This window comes from Capricornis sumatraensis, chromosome 2, assembly GCF_032405125.1.
Source record: "Capricornis sumatraensis isolate serow.1 chromosome 2, serow.2, whole genome shotgun sequence".
Classification (NCBI taxonomy): domain Eukaryota; kingdom Metazoa; phylum Chordata; class Mammalia; order Artiodactyla; family Bovidae; genus Capricornis; species Capricornis sumatraensis.
This window is the reverse complement of record NC_091070.1, coordinates 102,603,458-102,627,472: the sequence shown is the minus strand read 5'-3', so window position 1 is coordinate 102,627,472 and position 24,015 is coordinate 102,603,458. Positions and strand designations below refer to the sequence as shown.

The following is a 24,015-nucleotide window of genomic DNA, read 5'->3' as shown; positions in this document are numbered from 1 at the left end:
TTGTGCTGTAAGAACCTTCCACATCTATCCACTTATTTGTTTATATCAGTGTGGACTTATGAACTCTTAGTTCATTTAAAGAGCCTAATGCATTTCTGGAGCTTTGCAGGTGGCACGGTGGTAAAGAACCTGTCTTCCAGTGTAGGAGACATGGGTTCAATCCCTGGATCAGGAAGATCCCCTGGAGAAGGAAATGTCAACCCACTCTAGTATTCTTGCCTGGGAAATCCCAGGGACAGAGAAGCCTGGCAGAAGTCCATGGGGTCGCAAAGAGGTGGACATGATTTAGTGACTAAAGAACAACAATAATGCATTGCTATCATTGTTTATTTTGATCCTTATATCATCCCAATATTGTCCTAGGCACCCCTGCAATCTGGTTTCTGTATATTCTTAACATCTTTTCATTTCTTGAGCACTTCCATATGTTCTAGCACAAAATGTTTCAGGCTTATCTTGTTCTTTACCTGCCCCAGCCTTGTAAGCCATTTTCTCCAAGGACCCTTGGTTCCTTTAGTGAAGAACGGTATTTAGAAACCAAGATCTGGGCTCTGTTCACTGATTGCTACTGGGGTGTCAGTTCTTCCTGGCCCTTTCAGTGGATCAAACTAAGAAATGTGTGTGTGTGTATGTATGTATACACATTTATATCCACATATATGTCCGTCTAGTCAAGGCTATGGTTTTTCCTGTGGTCATGTATGGATGTGAGAGTTGGACTGTGAAGAAGGCTGAGCGCCGAAGAATTGATGCTTTTGAACTGTGGTGTTGGAGAAGACTCTTGAGAGTCCCTTGGACTGCAAGGAGATCCAACCAGTCCATTCTGAAGGAGATCAACCCTGGGATTTCTTTGGAGGGAATGACACTGAAACTGAAACTCTGGTACTTCGGCCACCTCATGCGAAAAGTTGACTCATTGGAAAAGACTCTGATGCTGGGAGGGATTGGGGGCAGGAGGAGAAGGGGACGACCGAGGATGAGATGGCTGGATGGCATCACAGACTCGATGGACATGAGTCTGAGTGAACTCTGGGAGATGGTGATGAACAGGGAGGCCTGGCGTGCTGTGATTCATGGGGTCGCCAAGAGTCAGACACGACTGAGCGACTGAAGTGAACTGAACTGGACATGTATCTACAGGTTGAAAACCATGAGTTCACACCAACACCCCCCATTCCAATCCAGTACCATAGGGTTCATTTCAGGTCCCACTCCCCTCGCATATTTGTGTCTCTCTTCACTATCACTGAGAAACTTGTCTCCCATTGGCTTCTACACATGACTTTCTTTGCTCAATTGCCCTATGTAATCAATTTTCCAATTCCCAGAGGGCCAGTCAAAACACTTCCTCATGCAGTCACCAACCCCGGCTGGCTGTCCTCTCCAAGCATCAGCATCCTCCCCGTGGCGCAGCTGTCACCCTGCTACCTCGCACTGCAATTCACCTTTCACATGCTACCATCTTCCTCTGGGAGACTCTCCATTACCATTCCTTGAGCGCATAAAAGCACTCAAACCTTGGTGCTTTCATTTCAGTTTACTCAGGTCTGTTCCTCACTGACAATCACAGCAGAATGAGTTGTTTTGTTTTATTTTTGCCAGATTCCCGGGACTTAGTGCTGAAGTATATACATTTGGAAGTGAGTATTCACAGTTCTGAGAGGACGTTTGCTTCCCACTCTGTGTTTAAAGTCAACAATCGGCAGCACCGTGTGGCCACTCACTGAGAACGGCCTGACTGCAGCTCTGTGCGGTTCTGGTTTACTAATTAACTTGCACCCTTCCACGATCTCTCTTGATCTTTTCTCTCACCAGGTCTTTTCTCCTATTGAAGACCCATCTATGGAAAAAAGGCTCTGCCTTTGGTTTAAAGGCAAAGATCCTATTGGTTTGCTTCAGTCATTCATTTACCCACTCATTCATTCACCAAACAGTAACATGTATTTGGTAGTATTTATTTGACAGTAACATGGGCTTCCCTACTCAAGCTGCTCTGGTGTTTCTTGTTTTTCATTCTGCGCTGGCCTCTATTTGCTGCTTGGCTGATTTAGGCTACCAGGGTGTGTAAAGCAGGGAGAGTAAAGGAAGTGAGTCCTTGTGAGATGACCAGTCCCCTCGAGACAGGGAGGAACAACCCCATCAGAGCCACTTTCCCTTCCCCTTGGGTTGTCAGCTCCTCACAGCACACCAAGCACCAAGTCAGAATCCCAGAGAACCCATCAAAAACAGGGAGTTCACCACCTGGGTTATTTCCTTTCTGGCTTCTGGGGATTTTCAGGAAGGGTGGCAGGGGAAGAAAAGGTGAGCACAAGCCCCTACCTACTCAGGACTGCTGAAACAGCTCTGGGCTTCAGCCCTCTCTCCCCATTTCCATTGCTCCCTCTCATAAATGCCTCTTCCTAGCCCAAAGAACTATGGAGGAGCAATCCTACCCTGTACATTCTGAGACCCGGGAGCAAGGTGGCGGCCAAATTTATCTGCATTGTGGTCATGGGTTCTCACATGGCTGAGGGAAGGCCCAAGCAGGGCGTGGGCTGCAGCTGCAAGTCACCTTGAGTGACTGTGATGCTATCTAAGCCTAACGGTTTCCTTTGGTAGGCACTTCCGCCGTTCTGTTTGTGAACCAGAAACCTGTGCTGGGGCAGCCCCATTCTGAGCAGAAAGGAGGACTAGATGGAGGTTAGAACATATGAGAAGAGACTCTGCTCCCATCACCAACTCAGCCCTGCACATTTGAAAAAAAAAAAAGAAAAGGGAAAAAAAATTATATGCACAACTATGCATTGCAAGGTACCAAGAAACTTCCTTTCTTGCTGTCAACTCTTCTCTCGAACTCTCACTTCTGCAGCTGTGTGGCTGGAATGGAAAGAGATTGGGAGTAGAATCCTATTCACTGGGCCTTAGATTGCCTGGGAATAAAAGAAATATTGGGTCCCTATTTATTTGAGCTTGTACATGAGGGTAAGCATTATAAAAGTAGCTACTCAAAAAAAAAATGTAGATACTTTTTTCAGAGTGCCTAATAAACTGTACAGGTGAGGCAAATGAGGATCAGACTGGGTAAGTGACTTGTCTCAGAAAACACAGCTAGAAATTAGCAGGGCAGGAATTCAGCCTTCAATCTGCTTCTGAAATAAAGGTTGCTGCTGCTGCTGCTGCTGCTGCTACTAAGTCGCTTCAGTCATGTCAGACTCTGTGTGACCCCAGAGACGGCAGCCCATCAGGCTCCCCCGTCCCTGGGATTCTGAAATAAAGGTTAAATGAACTAGAAAACACTCTGGCGTTAGGGCTATCTGTGTTTCAGAAAGGCAAGTCTTAGAAGATTCTACAGGGAAGAGGCCATGTTTCTAAGGCTGGTACCCAAAGCAACAATCTTAAGTGCTGAAAGTCTGCAGGGAGTGCTGGGATAAAGACCGGAATTAGGGCAGTTCTTTGTAGTGTGAGCAAACTCTCAGCTGGATTCTTTTACCCATTTTTCCACATATCTCTTTTCACAGTGCTCATGATTACCTGGCCCGCTGTCTCTTTCCCAGGGTGAGTTGGGTGAGGGTTTGGGGTGGGGTGAGGCACAAGGACCCTGCAGAAAGACACAGAGGCATCCCTGTGGGCCAGTCCTCTTCACACTCGTTGGTCTCTGAAGGCTTCCCCCTTTTCTTCTCTGGGAGGGGTCCAGATCCGAAGGGGCACCTAGCACCGGTGACGAGTGTGTAAACTGGCAGCAGAGAGAGAAGCTGCCCCAGGCTCCAGTTCCCCTGTCCTTTCCTTGCAGCTTTGTTTTCTTCAGCCTCTTTGCTGCTCAAGGGGTTGGGATGGCCCTGGGGGAGGATTGCTATGTTGAGCCTATGGGAATCGGATGTTCCGGATCTTGCCCTTTGCTCTATTTCTTAGAGTATACTTAGGAACTGCAAAAAGGCCCTTTAGCAACAAGCAGTTTGTGGGAGATGAAATTCCACAAATCCAAATACGTCAATCCAATCGGGGAGAGAAAAAGACAGATTGCTACAGGGAGCTTGGAAAACTTTGCTTGGATTCCTTTTCTCCTCCTCCTCTACCTGATATACAGATGAGAGATGGATCGACTGATAAAGGTCTCCAGAAAATGTGAGACAGAGGTGGAGAGCAAGAGAGATGATGGGGCGGGGTGGGGGGGGGGGGTACTTGAGTTTGCAACACGAAGCGTTGAAGCACCGCCTGAACAGTCTCCGAGGGGCGGGGAGGAGGGGAGTGGGAGAACGGTTTATCCGTCAGGGAGGGTCCTCATTCTCCGCCCAGGAACGCCGGGAAAAGCAGGTATGCGGCGAATGCAATTTTTTTTTAAATGAGGAGAGACAGGGGTAGAGATGTACATAAAAGAAGTAAATAGAAAAGAGGGGAGATAAAAAGAATGGAAGAACCACTGTAACCTTTAGGGCAAGCGAAAAGAAAGAAGAGATGTTAAGGGAGGGAGAGGCTGAGGACTGACACCGAGCAAAGACCCGGGTCCCGGAGGAACTACACGAGAAAGAGGGGCCACACGACTGTCCCATCCCCATGTTTGGGCAGCTTAATGGAGTCGTGGCTCCCTCGCTTGAGTCCTGCCCCGGGAGGGGACAGTATCTGTTTAGATTTGTGTCTAAATTTAAACCCTGATCGCCGGCCTCTTCCCCAGCTCCCCACCCTCCCCGCCTCCTCTCCCTCCCCTCCCCTCCCCTCCCCTCCCCTCCCCTCCCCTCCCCTCCCCTCCTCCTTCCTAGTTCTCTAGCGCGGGGCTGGGGCGGCCAGCAGTCAGTCCTGCAGCCAGCGAGCCGGGGGCGCAGCCGGTCACTTGCGCTGTGCCCGCCGGAGCCAAACCCGGTCCAGGCGGGAGCAGAGCGCTGAGCGGGCATTGAGAGCCCCGGACAGAGCGAACGCGCGCTGGCGGCGCTGAGTCGGCACCTGGAGGACATGGAGGTAAAGGATCCCGCGGCGCGCGAGCAGGGTCCGAGCAGGGAGCACGAGCGAGGCTCAGCGCTGCGGCACTCCAGAGGCTAGCCCCCGGCCTTTCCTAGGGGACCCCTACCCGGCAGGCAGGGTGTCGGCCGGGAGGACCTCAGGGAGAGGGGAGGGGCCTTTCTAGAGGTTCAGCTATTTTGCTTAGGGACTCAAATGCTTCAGAAAAAAAAAAAAAAAAAAAAAAAAGTTAGGTGCTGTAAACTTTGTAAATGGACAAATGTGTGAGCAAAACCTCTTTAGAAATCAGAAGCCGCTGGATCTGAAGAGATGAATATTGAAAGAGAAACAGAGCTGTTACCCCGAGGCACAGCCTCTGTGGGCTTCCCCTTTCGATGAAAATTGAGCTTTTAAAAGTCCAGTGGCCCTCTTGCTTCTCAAGTCCCACTTTTGTCTGTTACATCTTTCAGAACTTTCTGGAAACTCCCCTCATGGGCAAATGGCACTATTTCTGAACAAACTTGAGACTTTCCAGTATGTCCCTGCATGCACTGGGCGTGCTGGCGACATCTCTGTGGGGGGCTCCAGGGTGAGGCCCACCACTGCTCCGCCTGGGGTTTTCCTGGGACAGTTCCAACCAGTGGGATCCAGGAACCACCCTCCAGTGGAGGAGTGGCTGGTGTATTCCCCTCCTCCCTGCCTTTTCCATATTTTGAGGCTCCCATAGATTTTCCCCTTGAAATAGACCTGACATTTAGCCCTAAGCCTATTTTAGCTAGATTTAGGCTTGCTTTTAAACAGAAGAAAAGCAAAGGTGATTCCCGTTTTCGAAAGCTGAACAGCTGCTGCCAGTGCTGTCGTCAGCACTCTCCAGGTTCACAGTTCTGCTAATTCTTCCCCTTGGCTGCTCTACACCAGGACTCAGGTTGGCTCTTCTAAGCAATCCTCACTGCCTGCAAAGCGCTGGGACTTCTCTGTGTGGGCAGTAGGTCTGTCCTGGGCAGTGGCAGTCAAGTGTCCAGCTCTATCAGTGCTCTTCAGGGATCACCTTCAGAGAGTCTTTATAAAGTGCAGGGGCCCATGGGATCCACCAGAGGCTAAGATGGCCCTCTGGAAACATCTGTAAACTGGGGAAACTCCAGGCAGATTAGGGTTGGGAAAGGGTGAGAGGAAACCCAGCAGTGTGTGTTCACCAGTCTACTCAAAGATAGCCTGGAGCAACAAAATCTTCCCTGGCTGCAGCTTCCGAACGAGAAGGGAGATGGCTCTGGGAATGCCCATACGAACAAGAAGGTTCCCAAAGAAGTTGCTTTAAGAGTTGGTTTCCTCTTCTGACAGTACAGGGTGCCTCAGGCCTTGGCTAGAGGTGCAGTGTAATTTAGGACCTCTTTAATCTCTTGCAGAAATGGATGGGAGATAAGAGCAAAGCAAGTTCTAGGCTTAGAAGCAAATTGCTTACTGTTAGAGGACCAAATTTGTTCTAAGAAGACACAAGGGAATCCTTCCAAAGGTACTTTCTTCTTCAGTTGAGGAAGGAACAGTGTGTGGCAGAGGCCCTGAAACTTGCCTGAGCAACTTCCTGTGTGGAAGTGAAAAGAGAGAGGGGGGCGGCGGGTGAAAAGAGAAGTGAGTGGTGAAAAGAGAAGATCCTCCAGTCTATAAACAGACGTGTAGTCATTGATAGGGGATTCTGCCAAGACAGGAGCACTGCTGGCCAGTCAGGACGCGTGTCAGTTCACACTGAATCTGTGCAGGGCATGGATTTGCTGGTTGGCAGTGACTGCTTTTGAAGTTCTCTTGTCAAAATGCCTGAAAAAGGCACTCCAACAGCTAAGGAAGTAAAGAGGAAACCAAGAGGCTGGAGAAGTGACGTTTCTTAGCCAGCAAGTAAACTTTTTCATGGTGGGACATGATATGCAGGAGTGGGATTTGGGAATTTCTGAACAATCTCAGAGTAAAACTCTTTTGAGAGGTGAAACCCACGTTTGAGACATGCCCCTATATTTGATGAGAAATGGAGCTACATTACTTCCCAGTACTAGTAATTTATACCAGGCCAGTAAGAGTTACTCAACATTCATTTTCTAGAACCCATTTAACTTTTGGAAGTCTTTGGGGAATCTTTTTTTTTTAAGTTACTTTACTGTTATCAACAATATCAATCATTACTTCAGCCCTCTTTAAGCCCTCTGGAGTAAGCAAGAAAAGATGCCTTTTAAAAGCTCCCAATCCAATAGGGAAAATAAGACTAATCTTGTCATGCGCATAATTTTCAAATGCAAAAGTGCCTTAGGGTATGGCATTTGCAGACCCTAAATTCTATAGTATTTCAGTATTTCTTACATTTCTGTGTAAGACTCAGAAGAAGTCTTAAAAGAAAGGTGGGTGGTGAGGAGGAGAAGCCGGAAGAAATGGGTGCACGGAGAACATGCCAGCTTTGTGCAGGAAAGTAAGCCAGTTGGCTGGAAAGGGAGATGAAGAAGCAGAGAAAGAAAAAAAATGAAAGTAATAAGATAAAAACCACAGGGCCTCCGAGTATAGTGGATGCTGCCCAAATGGGTGAGTGGGAGCTGGAATTCAAGCCATCTGAAAGGAAGGGTTACTTTGCTTTGCAAAAAGTCTCCTTACCTAGCTATACCCCAAAGGGATGCCTTTTTCTGATTCAGAGGCTAGCTGCAGCCCTCAAAGCCAGATAGTGGATGGCCCTGGATTCTGCTCCTTGGACAATAAGAAACTCTGAGTGGTGTTGAGTAAGGTGGCATCCACCTTGTAGCAGGGATGATATGGCAGAAATGCCAGTGTATAGAGTGAACAAGGAAACCAGACTCAAGAGCTACTCTGAGAGTCCAGGCATATTCTGACTTAGAGAGAGCAAGAATGAAAAAAATGGAAGAATAAAGACCATGTGTTCTATAAGGAACCGGAAATGACTTCTGTGTTTGAGCCCGCCGGGGTGCACAGGTGAGTAGGGCTCTCTGAGATGCCGAGGGAGTGGCAGTGCCGCTTCCACACTTCTGTAATAAGCCTTCTGTAGGCAGCGACGCTCTTACTGGTCTTTAGGTCGCCAGAAGTTTGCACAGTGCCTAGATCATCATGTGATTTCTTGAGACGAGCTCGCTTGATAAATGAATTAACAGAAACAGAGAACTCTTCCCCTCTCAGTCTGCAGCTCAAATATCTCCACCTTGGGAAGCCTCTACAGATGCCCTCAGACTCTACAGCACACTCAGGGCACTTTTTTCAAACTGAATTAGAGTACTAGACAGACCTGTAACTGTCTGCTTACCTGGTTCTCTCTCTGGAAAATTTCTCAAGGACAGGGGCCATATATATCCAGTGCCTGATGGCACTCAAATGCTTGTTGAATGAGTAACTAAATGGTTGAAGATGGGAGAAAATCAGTTTAAAACAACAATAACAACAACAACAAGGTTTAGATATGTTGGTTTAGGTTGTCTAACCAGGAATGTCCAGCCTACTATGACAAGTACAGGCCTCTTATGATGAAAATATGATTCTTCTCTAGAAGAGATGAGAGGTGAGGTTACTCTGGATAGGAACTCAGCATGGAGAAGTGTATAATAAAGAAAGAGCTGGAGACTTTGTACATCAGAATCAAACCAGTACTCTTCAGTTCAGTTCAGTAGCTCAGTCGTGTCCGACTCTTTGCAACCCCGTGAACTGCAGCACGCCAGGCCTCCCTGTCCATCACCAACTCCCGGAATCTACCCAAACCCATGTCCACTGAGTTGGTGATGCCATCCAACCATCTCATCTTCTGTCATCCCCTTCTCCTCCTGCCCTCAATCCCTCCCAGCATCAGGGTCTTTTCAAATGAGTCAGCTCTTCGCATCAGGTAGCCAAAGTATTGGAGCTTCAGCTTCAGCATCAGTCCTTCCAATGAACACCCAGGACTGGTCTCCTTCAGGATGGACTGGTTGGATCTCCTTGCGGTCCAAGGGACTCAAGAGTCTTCTCCAACACCAGCACTCTTAATTGCTTAAATATAAGTTGTAGGTACTACCAGATAACCTGAGAGTATTTTAAAAGGTTTAATTTTACCACTGAACATGTAGTGAATTTCTGATTTAGATGGAGACAGTTAATGAGCCCTTTTCTCTGAGGTAACTCCACAGTCCTTTCCAGATAGTGTCATTCATCCATTTATTCAGTATCTATTGAGCATTTATTATGTACTGGATCTTGTGTGATGAATGTTAGTTAAATACTCTCAGACTATCTTGTCATCCTCACGGGTTATCAGTGTTACTAATGACAGGTAAGTGTGTATGTGTATATACTGGTACATATAATATATTCATTTTGTAACCTACTTTTTCCAATGATATCTTTTTACTTCATTAATATTGGGGCAGGGCAGGGGGGATGTTGTACCAGGAATCTTGGAGTGCTAGCCACTGGACCACCAGAGAATTCCCGTACTTCATTAAATATTTTCTACCACAGTGTCACCAACAGCCTTCGCTGGTTTTGGACCTGCCCTCTCACTGAGCCATATGTTGGCTGCTGACTGATGGGCCATAATAAGGGATTGCTTGGCCTCTGGAAGCTGGAATTTGGCTTAGTGGACTTGCAGGCCTGCTCAAGTACCCCCCACATTCCTGTCTGGCTCCCACTCTGTGGGACCCTCAAAGTACCACTGGCTTCCACTTAATAGACACTTCATTCCCAGGACCACAGTGACAGGGAAAGTTCCAGCAGGCAGACTGGAAGGGCCCAGGCGCTCTCACAGGAGGGGGTGAACACACATTCCCGGAGCAGAATCAGGTTTCAGAGCCCAGTCCACAGTGTGGCTGCTGACAGCCAGGGCAGCCAGAAGCTGGCGAGTGCGCTTCCGTGGGAAATCTGAACACTGGAAGCTCAGCAGCCTGGTAATCTTATCAAGGCCTCAAGAGAACGTTTTGGTTCCAGAGAAATCTGAGGGCAAGTCTGCCATCCTAAAGTAATAGTTTTAGGTTTGCAGAATCAGCTTGACCACCTCGACTTAATTCATTAGAATCTAAACATCTCAGAGCTCTGGGCGGAATGAAACGATCTCCACCTGCAATATAGTGAAGGAGAAAACAAGACACAGAGATCGAGGCTGCCTAGGGAATCAGGCACCACTGAACCTTTGGAAAGCTTGCAGTTTTTCTCTCACCTAGTTTTTTTCTCAGCCTAAACCTTAAGAGGTAGAATGGTTTGTTTCATCACAAAATAAATATCCACCTCATTTTGGCCCTTAGAGTCAGGTAGATGTTTTTAATCACTCTGTGCAGAAGATATAATGAAACTGCTAACACAGTACTAAGATTTGGTCACCAGCATCGGTATTATTGCTCTAGGGACGCAGAGGAGTGCATCTACCCAGTAGATCTACCTGAGTCAAACACTCCCTTATACCTTGGTCATTTGCGGATTGAGCTCTCCATCTTTCTCCTTTTGGGTTTCCTGAATATCTGTCTCCTGGGAATTGTGGGAAATGACTGCTGAGCTTATGAGATTCGTCTTGCATGAGTCAAATCTTATCTTGAGGGAATGGGCCTCTGCAGTTGGGGCCCAGGACCTCCCTAGGAGAGGTGAGATGGGCTTTCAGGGTCTTTACATCTATAATGAGCCTCCTGAGATGCCATCAGAGCGCATACTCAATGGGGAGTGTTGGGGCCCCCAGGCTGGAAGCACTAAGTTCTAGACATTGGAGCTGGATGTTCTCTTAAGCCAAGATGTCCCTAGCCCTTCATTTTGAACGTGCTTGCACTGTATCAGAGCCGCCTTCCTGGCCTTGGGATAGCAATCACAACTCTTTCCTAAGCTCGATCTTCAATAATCGATAATAATTCACACAACACACTATCGCATACAACACATAGCATACAACACACTATAGTTCTTTAATTAGGTCCAACAGACATATACTGAGGCCCCACTGCTGCCAGGCGGTGGAGACAGGAAGATGAATGTCTCACCCTGCTGGTCTTCGAACAGCTCTCGTCCAAGAGCAGGGCCAGCACCTATAGGCATGTGCAGAACAGGGGTTTGAATTCACGTGGACAGAGGAGAGGCATCGTACCCAGCCTGGGATTCAGACGGGCTTCCTGCGAGAGATGGTTTCTACGTGGAGTCTGGAGGGATGGGTAGGAGTTGACCAAGTGCAGAAAATGGGGAGGCGCCTTCTAGTTAGAGGGAATGACAGGCAAAGCACTGACGCTGGAAACAACATCGTGTGAGGTACAAGCAGTCCGTTTCTGGAGAATCAATCAAGATAAAGGTATTTGAAGTTGGGGAGCTAGAGGGGGGACATAGAGAAATAAAAGTTACAGTTCCTGCCATAAAAGGACCTCTGTTCTATTTGGGGAAACAAAATATACACATATGACACAACGTAAAAAAAGTACAAGATTGAAGGTAAGTTCTCAGGTGTGTGAGAATTCAAAGTCAGCGTCTCTAATGGGAGCTAGAGAAAACTTGCTTCCTCTACTGGGGATTTCCCCTACAAGTGAGGCTCTTCCCAGGCTCCCTGGCAGCCCCGGGGGTGCACAGCTAACAGGGGGTTTCAGCCCAATGATTAGCATACTCAGCCCAGGGCCTGCACCTAAAAGCTCTGAGGCAGAAATCCAATCTGAAATAGACCCCAGGCCACAAGGGAATGCCTGTGGTCAAGCTCAACCAAAGCCGCCCCCACAGCCCTCTTGCCTTGTCTGACAGAAAGAGGACTTTGGGAATTAACCACATTCACACACACGAAATCTCCTCGTTCAGTTCACACCTCCACCTGCAGCCCCACTCCTACATTCCTCTCACTGTGTTCACACGTCCTGTGCCTGCTCCAAAAAGCCAACATTTCTCCTCTTTGTCCAACGGCAGCACAGGCACAAGCCGAGGTGGGCCCAGGAGCAGCAGCCAGCCACGTGCCTCAGCTCAGGCTGGGTCCAGCAAAACAGTGCAACAGAAGCAAGACGCCAAGACTTGTGACTGTATTACACAACCCAAGCATCCACACCAGAGGTCACAGAGAATTTACATCTCACAACGTGCCATAGAGGGCTTCTGGCTTCCTTGGGGCCTCACCCCTAGACCCTCACCTGTGATAATTTCTTCCAAGCACATGAGTCAAATGGACAGTTCTTCTACCTTGATGGGGCCACCCCACCCCCACCTCCATGTCTGAAATACATTCCCAAGCTTCAGATTCGTGGCTTGTCTTACTTTCGAGATATGTTTTGATGGATAGTGCAAAATGCATTTCTCAGCATCCATACTGATAATTCAGTCCTGAACATTCATTGGAAGGACTGATGCTGAAGCTGAAACTCCAATACTTTGGCCACCTGATGCAAAGAGCTGACTCATTTGAAAAGACCCCGATGCTGGGAAAGATTGAGGGCAGGAGGAGAAGGGGATGACAGAGGATGACATGGTTAGATGGCATCACTGACTCAATGGACATGAGTTTGAGCAAGCTCCAGGAGTTGGTGATACACAGGGAAGCCTGATGTGCTACAGTCCATGGGGTCACAAAGAGTCGGATACGACTGAGTGACTGACCTGAACTGATACTGATGTCAGTGTAGGAGAAACCTGAAGCTTGCTGTCCTGGTAATCCACTTGTTGAATACCTTCTCTATACAGATGTTTTACATAAGTTTATCTTTTTAATCTTCAAAAAATCCTATTCCATCGGTTTTCTAGATGAGGATGCTGGGGATTCAATATGATTAAATTGTATGCCCAAGGTTTGGAAGGTGATTACCAGAAGTGCCAACATTTGAACTCACCCTGCTCGGTGGGATCCTGTGGCCCGTTCTCTTCCTCCTATAGTAGAGAGGCTCTGGCTGCCCACACAGTGCCCACAGCATGTGTGGCAGGGAGACCACATACCCCTTGACCTGTCCAGTTCTCCTCCAGCTCAAGGCCACTGGGGAGGCCAGCGGCTCAAGGCTTGGGGCCTCTAAGGTCTGATACAGATTTACTCCGAGTCCTCATTTACACGTCTGATAGGCTTCTGAAAGGCTCCACTTGTGTTTCTGAATGAAACTAGTGCCAGCATCTATGGCACAAAGGAAGTTTAAATAAAAATTCATTTTTATGGCTTAGAGTTTTGGGAGCAAGAAGGAATATTAGCTGTTTCTTTCATTCCCTTCATTCTAAAAGTGAGGAGGGATTCCCTGGTGGTCCAGTGATTAGGACTCCTTGCTTTCACTGCTGAGGGGTTAGGTTCAATTCCTGGTTCTGGTTGGGGTGCTAAGATCCCATGAAATGTTTGGCATGACCAAAAAATGAGGAACCTGACATACGTGCTATACTGATGGTCACACTTAAAGTCAGCGAGTGGCGAAGTCAGAACTAGATGAAGATCTTCTAGGTCCCAGCACAGGAACCTCCCTTCTACAGGGCATGTGTGATCCACGTGTCTAAATAAGTTCATAATTACCTTATTGCCTCCGCATGTCTGTGTATAGTCTTCTTGAGGCTTTCCAAGTCTGTACCAGTGGTGCTTGGTTTCTAGGTTTTATCTGGCAAGCACCGTTATAGGGGGATGGTAGGGGTCAGGGGAGATGGGCAGAGAGAGGGACAGCTATTATTATCAGTATCTTAAGCAACAAGTCCCAAGAGATCTTAAACTAAGGCTGCGAGGATGCCACCCCACTAGGGAGAGTATTCCAGTGGTCCTCCGACCCTCCTTTCTATGATGCCCTCAGAGGGTCTTTCTGGAGGAGTCTTTGGCCCCTGCTGCCTAGTCGTTCCTGAATCTCTTCACAAAAGCCTAAATTGAAGTACTTGGGAGGACAAGAACAAGGGTGATTCCACGCCCATGTGGAATGAATGGAAGACTCAGAGGGATGCTAGTACTCTGGGCTGCTATCTAAAGCCAGTGGAGTTGGCAGATGCCTGAGTTTGCTAGGACTGCCGTAACACATGACTACAAATGCGGTCTCAGAAATCTATTCTCTCACGGTTCTGGAGGCCAGGTGTCTGAAACCAAGGTGTCACAGGAGACTCTAGGGGAGAATCCATCCCACATCTTCTAGAACTTCTGGTGGTGGCCAGCTTTCTTGGCTGTGATCGCTGTAATCTTTGCCTCACGTTCCCTTTACCTTCACTCTGTGAGTCTCTTCGTAAGGACTTGTATCGTTGGGTTTAGGACCCACACTGATAAACCAGGATGATTTCCTCATCTCAGCATCCTTAACTACATCTGCAAAGACCCTTTTACTAAATAAGGTAACATTTACAGGTTCCAGAGATGGGGAAGTGATCATATTTGAAGGGGGGGACACCATTTAGCTCATGACAGCAGTCAGCCCGCTCTTCATTATAAGGGCAGGAGACTTCAGGCTTGGCCGGTCAGTCCTCGCTTATTGCTTGGCTCTTTTGTGACGCTCCTCCCCCGCTGTCCTGAGGGTGAGTAGTGGCGGTGGAGTCCCTCAGTCATGTCCGACTCTTATGACCCCATGGACTGTAGCCCACCAGTCTCCTCTGTCCGGGGCATTTCCCAGGCAAGCATACTGGAGTGGGTTGCCGTGAACAGCCAATTTATTGATTCTTGTTGTGAGACTAATTTCCTACCTCTGGGGTAGCCCACACACATGTATATACTGTACTGGCATGAGGGACAGCCACAGCCCTCTCTGCTCAGAGCCACAGTCGGGAGAGGAGGGAGGTGGTCTGTAGGGCCAGGGCTCCTCTCCACGGGGCCGTGAGGGTCTGCAGTGCTGGTCTCCTCTCCACGGGGCCGTGAGGGTCTGCAGTGCTGGTCTCCTCTCCACGGGGCCGTGAGGGTCTGCAGGGCTGGGGCTCCTCTCCACGGGGCCGTGAGGGTCTGCAGTGCTGGGCTCCTCTCCACGGGGCCGTGAGGGTCTGCAGTGCTGGGCTCCTCTCCATGGGGCCGTGAGGGTCTGCAGTGCCGGGGCTCCTCTCCACGGGGCTGTGAGGGTCTGCAGGGACGGGGCTACTCTCCACGGGGCCGTGAGGGTCTGCAGGGATGGGGCTACTCTTCTGCAGTTTTGGGCTCCTCTCCACGGGGCCGTGAGGGTCTGCAGTTTTGGGCTCCTCTCCACGGGGCCGTGAGGGTCTGCAGTGCTGGGCTCCTCTCCACGGGGCCGTGAGGGTCTGCAGGGACGGGGCTACTCTCCACGGGGCCGTGAGGATCTGCAGGGCCGGGGCTCCTCTCCACGGGGCCGTGAGGGTCTGCAGTTTTGGGCTCCTCTCCACGGGGCTGTGAGGATCTGCAGTGCTGGTCTCCTCTCCACGGGGCCGTGAGGGTCTGCAGTGCTGGGCTCCTCTCCACGGGGCCGTGAGGGTCTGCAGTGCTGGTCTCCTCTCCACGGGGCCGTGAGGGTCTGCAGGGCTGGGGCTCCTCTCCACGGGGCCGTGAGGGTCTGCAGTGCTGGGCTCCTCTCCACGGGGCCGTGAGGGTCTGCAGTGCTGGGCTCCTCTCCATGGGGCCGTGAGGGTCTGCAGTGCCGGGGCTCCTCTCCACGGGGCTGTGAGGGTCTGCAGGGACGGGGCTACTCTCCACGGGGCCGTGAGGGTCTGCAGGGATGGGGCTACTCTTCTGCAGTTTTGGGCTCCTCTCCACGGGGCCGTGAGGGTCTGCAGTTTTGGGCTCCTCTCCACGGGGCCGTGAGGGTCTGCAGTGCTGGGCTCCTCTCCACGGGGCCGTGAGGGTCTGCAGGGACGGGGCTACTCTCCACGGGGCCGTGAGGATCTGCAGGGCCGGGGCTCCTCTCCACGGGGCGGTGAGGGTCTGCAGTTTTGGGCTCCTCTCCACGGGGCTGTGAGGATCTGCAGTGCTGGTCTCCTCTCCACGGGGCCGTGAGGGTCTGCAGTGCTGGGCTCCTCTCCACGGGGCCGTGAGGGTCTGCAGTGCTGGTCTCCTCTCCATGGGGCCGTGAGGGTCTGCAGTGCTGGGCTCCTCTCCACGGGGCCGTGAGGGTCTGCAGTGCTGGGCTCCTCTCCACGGGGCCGTGAGGGTCTGCAGTGCTGGGCTCCTCTCCACGGGGCCGTGAGGGTCTGCAGTGCTGGTCTCCTCTCCATGGGGCCGTGAGGGTCTGCAATGCCGGGGCTCCTCTCCACGGGGCCGTGAGGGCCATCTCTCTCTGCTCTGGTCCCTTTCCCATGGGATAACTATGGTGTCAGCAGGTTGAGAAGAGCTACTTAAGATTATCTGGGATCATCTCTACCTTCAGAGAGGATTGTGTCTAGCAAGATTATAAAATTACGTTTTATATGATCTCATTTGATATTTGGTTATCAAATACCTTATTCATGCATTCTCCCATTGATTCATCTAAGCTTCCCTGGTGGCTCAGTCGTAAAAAAATCTGCCTGCCAGTTTTGGAAACACAGAGAATAGATTTGTGGACACCGGAGGTGGCCAGGGGCGCGGGGAGGAGAGGATGGAATGAATGGAGAGAATAATATAGAAACATGTACATTACCTTATGTAAAATAGATAGCCAGTTTGCTGTATGACTCAAACTGGGGCTCTGTGACAACCTAGAAAGGTGGGACGGGGTGGTAGGTGGGAGGGAGGGGACATATGTAGACCTATGGCTGATTCATCTTAATATATGGCAGAAACCAACACAATATTGTAAAGCAATTATCCTTCAATTAAAAATAAATAGAATTTTTAAAAAAGACCCAGCATAGCCAAAAATAAATAAATAAAATTAAAAATAAAATGAGCTAAAATTAACTAATTAAAGTGTTATAAAAAAAAGAATCCACCTGCCCATGAAGGAGATGAAAGTTTGGTCGCTGGGTCAGGAAGATCCTCTGGAGAAGGAAATGGCAGCCCACTCCAGTATTCTTGCCTGGGAAATCCCATGAATGGAGAAGCCTGGAGGGCTACAGTCCATGGAGTTACAAAAGAGTTGGACACGACTTAGCAACTGAACAACACAACTGAGCAGTTACCAGATGAGGGTTCATAAGACACAGTACCTGCTCTCAAGATCTGCACAGTCTGGGGTGAAAGAAAAGCAACGATTACAGAACAGTGTGACTGGCCCTGTGAAGGTGGCCTGATTGGACTAGTGAGGACAGGTGACTATAGCAGTCCAGGCAGCTAGCGTCACTGTAAGACAATTCCGTAGTCTTAGTGGCTGAAAAGAGTGAACGCTGTTTCTCACTCTGTGAAGAGATGCCTGGGGGCTCTGCTTAATGTTATTGTTGTCCCCCGGGAACCCTGGTTGACAGAGCAGCTACCAAAGCACATTGTCAATTGTCACAGCAGATGGAGGAAGGGTTCTGGAGGACTTGTCCTGGCCATGACTCTGGCCTGAAAGGACTGGGACGAACCACAGTCAACTCAAGCCCAGGGAGGAGGAAGTGCAGTCCTCCCACATGCCTCAAGTGATGAGAGAGCTTGACATGTTTCATGACCATCATTCAGGTCCTGGTGAAATCTTAGAAGACTTCACAGAGAAGATGACCTTTGAGCTAGTCTGGAAGTTAGACTGTTGTGTCTTTCAGGTTGACAAAGATGTGAAGGCTGAGGAAGAAAGCATTAATCTGTGCTCACTCAGGGCTCACTCGAGACTTATATTACTCTTGTGGTGAGAGATGTTCTTCCTGATTAAAACAAAAGCTGCTTTGCAAGCATAAAAAAATGTTTTTAGTGATTTTAGTTGTTCTTCATGCTCTGAGGTATGATTGAGAGGGGCAGGTAGATTTGAAAGAGAATTCAGGGGGTGAATATATGCCCTGTTTCTATGGGTAAACGTTTTTCTTTATAGTCCAACTCTCACATCCATACATGACCACTGAAAAACCATAGCTTTGACTAGACTGACCTTTGTTGGCAAAGTAATGTCTTTGCTTTTTAATATGCTGTCTAGGTTGGTCATAACTTTTCTTCCAAGGAGAAAGTGTCTTTTAATTTCATGGCTGCAGTCACCATCTGCAGTGATTGTGGAACCCCCCAAAATAAAGTCTCTCACTGTTTCTGCTGTTTCCCCATCTATTTGCCATGAAGTGATGGGACTGGATGCCGTGATCTTAGTTTTCTAAATGTTAAGTTTCAAGCCAACTTTTTCACTCTCCTCTTTCACTTTCATCAAAAGGCTCTTTAGTTCCTCTTCACTTTCTGCCATAAGAGTGGTGAATTCTGCATATCTGAGGTTATTGATATTTCTCCCAGCAATCTTGATTTCCCGGTTGTGCTTCATCCAGCCCAGCATTTCTCATGATGTACTCTGCATAGAAGTTAAAAAAGCAGGGTGACAATATACAGCCTTGACATACTCCTTTCCCTGTTTGGAACCAGTCTGTTGTTCCATGCCCAGTTCTAACTGTTGCTTCCTGACCTGCATACAGATTTCTCAGGAGGCAGGTCAGGTGGTCTGGTATTCCCATCTCTTTAATTTTCCATAGTTTGTTGTGATCCACACAGTCAAAGGCTTTCACATAGTCAACAAAGCAGAAATAGATGTTTTTTCTGGAACTCTCTTTTACGATGACCCAACAAATATTGGCAATTTGATCTCTGGTTCCTCTTCCTTTTCTAAATCCAGCTTGAACATCTGGAAGTTCACGGTTCATGTACTGTTGAAGCCGAGCTTGGAGAATTTTGAGCATTCCTTCACTAGCTTGATGAGTATAATTGTGCGGTAGTTTGAGAATTTTTGGCATTGCCTTTCTTTGGGATTGGAATGAAAACGGACCTTTTCCAGTCCTGTGGCCACTGCTGAGTTTTCCAAATTTGCTGGCATATTGAGTGCTGCACTTTCACAGCATCATCTTTCAGGATTTGAAACAGCTCCACTGGAATGCCATCACCTCCACTAGGTTTGTTCATAGTGATGCTTCCTAAGGCCCACTTGACTTCACATTCCAGGATGTCTGGCTCTAGGTGAGTAATCACACCATTGTGGTTATCTGGGTCAGGAAGATCTTTTTGTGTAGTTCTTCTGTGTATTCTTGCCACCTGTTCTTAATATCTTCTGCTTCTGTTAGGTCCATACCATTTCTGTCCTTTATCGAGCCCATCTTTGCATGAAATGTTCCCTTGGTATCTCTAATTTTCTTGAAGAGATCTCTAGTCTTTCTTATTCTATTATTTTCCTCTATTTCTTTGCACTAATCACTGAGGAAGGCTTTCTTTTCTCTCGTTGCTGTTCTTTGGATCTCTGCATTCAAATGGGTATAACTTTGCTTTTCTCCTTTGCTTTTTGCTTCTCTTCTTTTCTCAGCTATTTGTAGGGCCTCCTCAGGCAGCCATTTTGCTTTTTTGCATTTCTTTTTCTTGGGGATGGTCTTGATCCCTGTCTCCTGTCCAGTGTCAGGAACCTCCATCCATAGTTCATCAGGCACTCTGTCTATCAAATCTAATCCCTTGAACCTATTTCTCACTTCCACTGTATAATCATAAGGGATTTGATTTAGGTCATACCTGAATGGTCTAGTGGTTTTCCCTACTTTCTTCAATTTAAGTCTGAATTTGAAGCTGAAACTCCAACATTTTGGCCACCTGATGCAAAGAACTGACTTATTTGAAAAGACCTTGATGCTGGGAAAGATTGAGGACAGGAGGAGAAGGGGACGGCAGAGGATGAGATGGTTGGATGGCATCACCAACTCAATGGACATCAGTTTGAGTAATCTCCAGGAGTTGGTGATGGACAGGGAGGGCTGGCATGCTGCAGTCCATGGGGTCGCAAAGAGTCAGACACGACTGAGCAGCTGAACTGAACTGATACCTGAATGGTCTAGTGGTTTTCCCTACTTCCTTCAATTTAAGTCTGAATTTGGCAATAAGGAGTTCATGATCTGAGCTACAGTCAGCTCCTGGTCTTGTTTTTGCCAACTGTATAGAGTTTCTCCATCTTTGGCTGCAAAGAACATAGTCTGATTTCGGTATTGACCAGCTGGTGATATCCATGTGTAGAGTCTTCTCTTGTTGGGAGAGGGCGTTTGCTATGACAAATGTGTTCTCCTGGCAAAACTCTAATAGCCTTTGTTCTGCTTCATTCTGTACGTCAAGGTCAAATTTGCCTGTTATTCCAGGTGTTTCTTGACTTCCTACTTTCGCATTCCAGTCCCCTATAATGAAAGGACATCTTTTTTGGGTGTTAGTTCTAGAAGGTCTTGTAAGTCTTCATAGAACTGTTTAGCTTCAGCTTCTTCAGCATTCCTGGTTGGGGCATAGACTTGGATTACTGTGATATTGAATGGTTTGCCTTGGAAACGAACAGAGATCATTCTGTCGCTTTTGAGATTGCATCCAAGTACTGTATTTCAGACTCTTTTGTTGACCATGATGGCTACTCCATTTCTTCTGAGGGATTCTTGGTCACGGTAGTAGATATAATGGTCATCTGAGTTAAATTCACCCATTCCAGTCCGTTTTAGTTTAGATTGGATTGTTACAAGGCCTAAGTGAAGTAATGCCATCATATCTCAGTATACACAGGGAATTGGTTCCAGGAACCACCCCGCCCACTCAGATTCTGTGGATGCTCAAGTCCGTGTATAAAATGGTGTAGTTGTTATTATTCAGCCATTTCAGTTGTGTCTGACTCTTTGTAACTATGCACATCCTCCTGTATACTTTAAATCATCTCTAGATTACTTATAATAGTTAATATGATGTAAAAGCTGTGTAAATAGTTGCTGACACTTGGCAAGTTCAAATTTTGCTCTTTGGAACTTTCTGAAGTTTTTTTCTGAATATTTTTGATCCACAGTTGGTTTAATCTAACGATGCAGAACTGTGGAATTGAAGGGCCAACTGTACTTGAGAAAAGCATTTAGAACAGTGCCTGGCACATGTTTTATGGACAATGATTGTCATTTTAATAAACAGCCGTTCTAAAAGAGATTGGCCTCTTTTGGTTTTGACTGCCACCCTGAATGGACAAGAGAACCCCCGAAGTTCTCCAGCCTGAGAGTGTGGGGGTAGAGGGGTGTTAGTGCACACCGCACACCACCTCTCCTGGTGGTGCATTCCAGACTCCTGTATGCAGTTGGTATTTGGAAGCAGTGCTTTAACAGTACCCACGTTAGTCCAGACTAGAACCAAGGTGACAGCCCTATGGGAGCCTTAGGCATGGAATAGCAAATCCAAGCTGCAGGCTCACAGGCACCCAAGGCCTGCCAGCAGAAAGTATCATTAGCTCAATAAATGCATTTCAAAGAAAGGGAGACAGCAAGTGTATTCTATGGTTCACTGTGGTATAGCAGGTGAAATGAGGAGGTAGGAAAAAAGAAGAAGATAGTCCAAGTGATGTATGATTTCCCTTCCTCTTCCTCCTTCTTTCACTAGTCACCTCTTCCCTGACCTGTCCTCACCTTTCACACCTGCATGAGAGGTCCTGCTAGGGGGCTGAACAGGGTGGGATGCCATGATTGCAAAGACACCTGCAGGGATTGGAGACTTACAAGGTAACTGTGCAGAGCCCTTCTCAGCTAACGTCAGTCTCAGCTGACATGTATCCTGAGCTTTCTGCTGGGCTGAAGGAATTGAGTGCCTTCATATACCAACAAGGGCTTCCCTGGTGGCTTAGCGGTTCAGAATTCACCTGCCAGTGTGTGGGAGTCACAGTTTTGATCGCTGGTTTGGGAAGATCCCCTGGAGAAGGAAATGGCAACCCATTCCAGTACTCTTGCCTGGGAAATCCCATGGACAGAGGAGCCTGGCAGGCCACAGTCCATGGGGTAGCAAAAAATCAGACATGACTTAGCAACTAAGCAACATATACCAACAAGGGTATTCTGATTTCTCAAACAGTCAAGGTTGCTCAACCTTCTCTGAATTCATCCTGCCAAAATAATTACTTGTATTACAAAGGGTGTTTTTTTTTTTTCTTTTTGTAACCTGGACTCAGAGCAGGTTGAACTACCTTACCTGTAGTGGAGCCTCAGTACACTTTGCATCCCAGGTCTTTCCCAAGGGGCATCTCCAGGGTCAGGCCCCTGGGCTCTGTCATTGGCCCTGGCTTGTTTAACGCTTTTGTTAATGAATGACTTGAATGAAAAATAGAAAGAAGCCAGATGAACCACAGCTGGGATAGTTAATACGATACATGACATATTCAAGTTCAAAATGATTTATATAGGATGGGATGCCAGGCCGAAACCAACATAATGAAATTACACAGGGATGAACTTCAGGTCCTCTGCTTAGCTTTGGAATGTCAGGCACCAGGGTAGGACAGACCTGGCTTGGAAATACTCCTTTGTTTAGTCAACTCCACGTATATTTATCAGGACCACTGTGTGAAAGATGCTGTCTGAACCCTCAAAGGGAGTCTGACATAAACATGATATCTCAGAATGCTAAAGGTTTGGTAGTGTTTGGGGGAAGTGATACACATATCTATTTAAACACAAGGTACACAATATGAAGTGTCATGTAAGTGACAAGACCACGGGGCTGGGAGACTTTCTCAGAGACAGATCATGCTCAGCTGGTGGTGCAGCTGGAGGAGCATTCATGGGAGAGGTTCACAGTGGGCACTGAAAACCAGGAAAATTCTCTCTCTCTCTTTTCTTTTTAAGCAGGTAGCTACAGTGAAGGAGAAAGAAGTAACGGTGGTAGTTAGCTAATGTGACACGTTGGGGGAGTGGGGAGCTATGAGTATCCTAAGTGACAAGTGGGCAAACGTGTACACACATGTGCCTGGGTATGTGCCCATGGGAGTGGGGAGAGGATGAAACCAGGCTGTGCACAGACCAGAAAGACAGTGTTGATAATGTGGGCTTTCTTCAGTGGTATTGAAGGTCTTTGAAAAGTGGGGGACTCCTGGGATCAAAGGAGCACTGGAGGTCTGTTCATCTGGCCCCAGGGTGTAGGATGAATGGATGGGAGACTGGAGAGGCCAGAATACCAGTTGAGAGGCTAAAACACCTGTGAGAGAGGGCCTTGAGACTGGAAAAGCAAAGAAACTGCAGAATAAACTGAAGCAAGGATTCACATATTTGGCATTTGTTAGGAGGCTGCCATAGGGGTAGGAGTTAGATAGAAAGTGATCAGAGTGACTGCATTTTCAGGAAGAAGAATTGTGCTGGTTTGGGAAGGAGAGAGGCTGTGTTTAGGTTGATGTCTTGGCAGGACATTCCAAATTGGAAATTCAGAACTGGCGCGTGGAGAGGCAGAGGCCTGAGACAGCTTCAGCGGTCTTCTGCACAGATTGGTCTCTGCAGCCGGCACAGTGAGAGGCTACTGTAAAGTGAGGAGCAGGCCAAGGACAACGCAGTGGGTGTCCTTCACACTTGGGGCAGTTCATGTGCAAAGGGTTAAAGCCCACGTTATCAACACTGTCTTTCTGGTCTGTGCACAGCAAGTTTTAGAGGATCACAAGCTTCCCGTAACCTAGTCCTTTTTTCTTTTTTAAAGAAAAGACTTAATCCCAGGCTTCATGTCTGTATCCCACAAATATAGGACTTAAACTTTTTTATCCTGCCCAGGTGTCCTCCCGGGACTCTGTGTGGTCCCATCTCCTTTCCCCTAACTCTCTCTCAGGCCAGGAGCAGAGGCCTTGAGGGAATGGGCCTCAGTGCTTTCAGGCTGTTACCTGGAGGTGCAGATGTGGTGCCTGAGGCACAGAGAAAGGAGGGAGAGGGAGCAGAATTATCAATCCATTAGGTGAAGGTCTTCTAAGTGCTCTTAGTGGTAATCAGGTTACAGGCTGCACATCAGAAAACTTATAGACCCATCCACAGCCTCATGCTGGAAAGGTCTGAAAGAAGCCTGTTCTTATTATTATTTTAAAAACGATGATAAAGCCACAATCGACAACAACAAAAGTCTTTTTTAGAAAATCCTAGGTCTTGGTGTTCACGGGTTTCTCTTTAGTTTTAAAACTATTTATTTTTAAGCTAATATTAAACATTTTAAGGTAAAATTATTAAAACTTTCCTTCTAACACAACTATGTTTTGTTCTTGCTCCCTTCTCATCCTCAATTTTACCCCCTTTATCATTAAAAAAAAAAAAACTGGGAGGAAAAGACAATCTCACTTTATATAACTGCTTCCAATTGTATGTCTGAATTATTTCTAGCCATATATGTAAATCTTAAAAAATTGTAATCGGTGTCTGTGCAACTCTGTACTCTATCTTTTTACCTAACGTTGTTTCCTTTTTCTGTATAGTCACATT

General features: G+C 47.7%; 1 protein-coding gene across 2 annotated transcripts in view; it reads left to right on the top strand.

The window, feature by feature from the left end:
- Positions 1-4,790: 4,790 nt before the first annotated feature.
- RCSD1 (RCSD domain containing 1) overlaps positions 4,791-24,015 on the top strand; it is a 71,190-nt gene continuing 51,965 nt past the window's right edge. For both annotated transcript variants that reach the window (XM_068964470.1, XM_068964469.1), the window contains exon 1: positions 4,791-4,929. In XM_068964470.1, the coding sequence (XP_068820571.1) occupies positions 4,924-4,929 (6 nt within the window). In that variant the 5' untranslated portion in view covers positions 4,791-4,923. The remainder of the gene's footprint in view (positions 4,930-24,015) is intronic.